This window comes from Bison bison, unplaced genomic scaffold (assembly GCF_000754665.1).
Source record: "Bison bison bison isolate TAMUID 2011002044 unplaced genomic scaffold, Bison_UMD1.0 scf7180017864519, whole genome shotgun sequence".
Taxonomy (NCBI): domain Eukaryota; kingdom Metazoa; phylum Chordata; class Mammalia; order Artiodactyla; family Bovidae; genus Bison; species Bison bison.
In genome coordinates, this window is record NW_011495072.1 from 3,577,789 (window position 1) to 3,582,135 (window position 4,347).

At 45.8% G+C, this 4,347-nt stretch overlaps 1 protein-coding gene across 1 annotated transcript in view; it reads right to left on the bottom strand.

Moving 5' to 3' along the window:
- The window catches only part of PTGFRN (prostaglandin F2 receptor inhibitor), a 115,107-nt gene that overhangs the window by 36,107 nt on the left and 74,653 nt on the right, over positions 1 to 4,347 (bottom strand). The window contains exon 4 of the mRNA XM_010831018.1: positions 1,698 to 2,078. Within this exon, the coding sequence (XP_010829320.1) occupies positions 1,698 to 2,078 (381 nt within the window). The remainder of the gene's footprint in view (positions 1 to 1,697; positions 2,079 to 4,347) is intronic.

A 4,347-nucleotide genomic window follows, 5' to 3' on the forward strand; every position in this document is an offset into this window, starting at 1 on the left:
CCCCAGCCCCCCCCTCCTCTCCCCGCCAGTCCCGCCATCTCCCCCCAGGGTAGGCTGGGATCAATGCAGGAGGACTTCAAAGAGGCCCTCAAATTGGAGTGCAGGCAGCACTTTCTTTAAAAAAAAAAAAAGAGAAAGAAAAAAAACCCGCCGGAGCTGTGAGTCTAAGCCAGTGGGGGAGGGATGCAGGAGGCAGGGGTGGGATCTGACAGCAGGGCACAACGCACCGAGGATCAGGGCTGTGAGACACATTCAGCTCGAGATGAAAACTCTTCTTTCGGTGCTGACAACATCTGTTTTATTTTGAAGGTTGCTAAGGAGAGTTCTAGCTGGGCTAACATTGTTCCAGTTCAGTACTTCATAGTGAGTCTCTTTGCGCAGGGTTCAGGCGGCAGGAATAAAAGCTCGCCAGATAAACCCTGCTCCTTTCACTCTGTAGATATCAAAGAATCACTTTGCTACCAGGGATGACTAACAGCCCGCCTCGTCTCGCTCCGAATTGGAAGGACCCTCTGCTTACTTTCTTATTACTCTTCCTCTCCCTGCCCCCCTTCTGTCCCCACTTGCCAACTCCCCATCTCTGCCAAATAATGGCTTATTAGGAAGAAACAAGACAGTGAATGTGCCACTAGCCTGGGAGAAGATTTCAATGCAGAGACAAGAAAGAGCTGAGGAATGAGCTGGGGCTCATGGAGCGAGGATGTATAGCATTAAACAAAGGAGGAAATGATTTCCTAGCCTTTAAAGATCGGTTTCATCTCCTAGTAGAGCAATGCCAAATGCCTTCGTGTGGGCTTAGAATGGTCAGAGGACAGTAGAGCGATCAAGCTCAAAACAGGGAAGAGGCTGACCCGCAGGCCTGTGTCCATCTTTGCAGTAATGGACATGGGAAGCAAGGCGCTCCATACTCCCCTTGGTCCCATCCTGCCTAAGTTCACTTGCAATTAATTACAAGATGGTAACAAAATTAGGAAAAGCACTCAGAAAAATAAGAGATGCGGAGGATGACAGTGGTAAAAAAAAAGAAGAAGAAGAAAAGGATATGACAATGACCTTCATATATATGACAAGTAGCAATTGCATGAGTGGCAAGGTGGGCAACGGTTGAAGGCACTCTGCCTCTCCCCAGGGAATCAGACTTGGGGAGAGGACCCTCCAGAAAAGGTGGGGAAACAGGAAGGCCCTTACATTTAATTGGTATCTGCAAAAAAAAAAAATCATTTTGGGATGCCAAGGCATTCCGTGAAAAACTGTGTTCCATTAACTGAAGGAATTCTTTTTCTTCCCTGGGCTTTAAAAAGCAACAGCTCCTCCTACCAGAGAATACCTAGGAGTCTAGGGAAAAGAGAGGGAGAATGGCAGTGTGCTCCCTCCAACAAAGATCCATTTCAAAGAGCCAATCAGCAGGACCCCCAAGCCTGCAAATCTCTGACCACAAAAGGAAACTGTATCCTCTCAAATGAGGGCATTGAGACAACTGAGGCCACATCATCTAAACATCTCCCTTGACTGCCAGATTCTGTTTCAGCCAGTTTTGCCTTCTCTCCTCCCCAGCTTGGGATATCCAGGAGAAAGTATGCTTGTCGATATCAAGAATGCCACAATAATGCAAAACACACAGCTCCTTGACTCCTCTCCAGATCCCAGGGGAAGAATTAAGCCAGGGAGGTGAAGAGCCACCCTCCAAAACCACTCACCTAGCCAGGTCACAGTCACGGCAGCCGGAGCCGACACAGCCTCCGCCACCTTGTGCCAGGTCCTGTTGTGGCCGGGGGTCCAGAGCGCCACAAGGCAGAAATAGTAGCCAGCATTTTCTTTGCTGACATCTCGAACCAGTAGGTGGTAGGAGCGTGCATCCATGTGACTCAGGGCCACACGAGGAGAGCTGTGCACCAGGGAGTCACGGTCCAGCCGAGCCAGCACACGGGAGCCAGGCAACGCGCTGTCGGGCGTCCGGCTGAAGGACCACGTCACCTCGGGTCTGACGTCGTCCGCTCGGTCCGTCGTGATGTTGCAAGCCAGGCCCAGGTCCTTGCCTTCAGCTACAGACACATTCCTGGCCACAGCTGCTCGGAGAACTGGAAAACCAAAAACAAGGTCATCGAGATCATCTCAGTTACATTTGCCACTTCCACCCCATCCCCTTAGATCACCTCCTTTTACCTTCTTATGTATGACATTCAAGTTAGGAGACTTTGTATACAGTTTTATGTGCTTGAGAAATATACTGAATAAATGAACGACATATTTCTTTTTATTGCATTAAAACAATAACAGCAGCAAACACTTATATAGATCCTTCTATATGCCAGGCACTCTTCTGAGTGCTTTATAAATATCATCTTCAAAACAACCCTACGAGGTGGTTCTATTATCATCTCCATTTCACCAATAAGGCAACTGAACCACAGAGAAGTTAAGTAACTTGCCCAATGTCACACAGCTACTATGTGGCAGGGTTAGGATTCAAATTCAGGCTGCCTGCCTCTAGGGACTCTGCTCTTCAGTGTTACACCATCATTACGTACATTACCATTTGAAAACAACTCTGTTGAACATTACAAAACTAAATTTATATTTTTTCCACATGCATGATAGACTTGGGTGACTTTCAGAGAAAGGATAGCTCAGCTCTGGCTGGCACATACTGTCACTTGGGGGCTAGGAGATGGAAGGTAGAAGTGAGGGTAAAACCATCTTCTGGGTGAAACGGGGTTGGGGATGTAAACAGAAGGACTGGGAAAGGGAAACCAGACCACATGCCGAGCAGGTCAAGTCTCCCAAATGCAATGTACTTAGAGCATCATTTACGCTGTTCTACACCCCCACCTTAAAGTCAAGGATAAAGGATATTCTAAAACCAAAACACAGTGATTTCTGGACAATGCCACTGCCCTCTCTCATTAGTGTGGATAATTAAAAGGAAGGATTTGGTGTGACAGTCCCCAGGCAGATCTGGTTTCAGCATTCCCCTATCAAAGCTTTTTATATGGAAACATTTCATTTTATTTGAGGGATTTTTTTGCAAAGAAGTTGAACATCTGAAATCAGAGTAGAAAAACATTCAACACGTGGTAATGCTCTGGGAACAACTGCTTAGATGATGAGGAGCCGACACCTCCCAGGGGATTCAAGTGGAAGCACAGCACAGGCCTGGTCTTCCAGCCAGAGTTGCTCAGCATCAGCCACAGACCTGGGTCAGGTCAGCGACAAACGCTGGCACTTGGTTCAGAAAAGACCCAACCTCCCGAACCCATGTGCTTTGAAGTAAATGACTTTCATTATAGATTTTTCCAAAGACTGATGATACTTCAAACAAGAGTTTCAGGCCAAGTTCAAGCTTCACTTTGATGAAGACAGAAAATGAGGTAGGCATAGTATTAGAAAAAGGAATTTAAAGTCTAATTTCTAACCACCACCCACCTCCTTCCAAAGTCTTCCTCTTCCTTGACCCGTTTAAAGAAGCCAAAAACAATATGAGATACCATTTGAGAGGAGTCAGGAAACTGCTGCTCTGAGCCCGTGCTGCCGTTTGAACCACTCCATGTGCAACAGTCAGAGACTCTGGAATACTACCAGAGTTGCTCTATGCCAGCCACCACTACAGCAGTTGTAAAAGAAGGCCCAGGAGGGAGCCAGCCAAGAAAAGAAGTAGACAGTAAGCAACTGCGGACAGTATGCATGGAGAAAATGGATTCTTGCATTTAGAAATATTAGCATCTCTGTAACAATATAGTTCGCTTTCTAATTTTTTTCTCTGCAAGTGGCTAAATATCTCATCACATCACTCAGCACAGTTTTTACATGTTCTATGGGATCGGAGGGTTCACTACTGGAACGGGATGAAGTACGGTGAAGGGAAAAAGGAAATCAGTTCTAAGGACTCATAGAGGAGACTTCAGACAAAGTCTGTGATGGTGTAAGCTTTCTCCTACTGGATATAACTGACCCTATAAATTAAGACACCAGGTTCAGCATTACAGGGCGTTTACTGCCACCTACATGGTACAGCCCCACCATGTAAGTCACTTCGTGCCATTTATCATAAGAATGCAGTAAGAATAGTTAAGAAGTTAGCTATGGACAACTTCATAGCAGCACTATTTACTATAGCCAAGACATGGAAACAACCTGTGTCCATCAACAGATGAACGGTTAAAGAAGACGTGGTGTATATAGACAATGGATTATTACTCAGCCATAAAAAAGAATGAAAGTTAGCCATGTGCAACAGCATGGATGGACCTGTAGGGGATTACACTTAGTGAAGTAAGTCAGACAGAGAAAGACAAATATTATGTTTTTACTTATAGATGGAATCTAAGAAATAAACAATATAACAAAAAC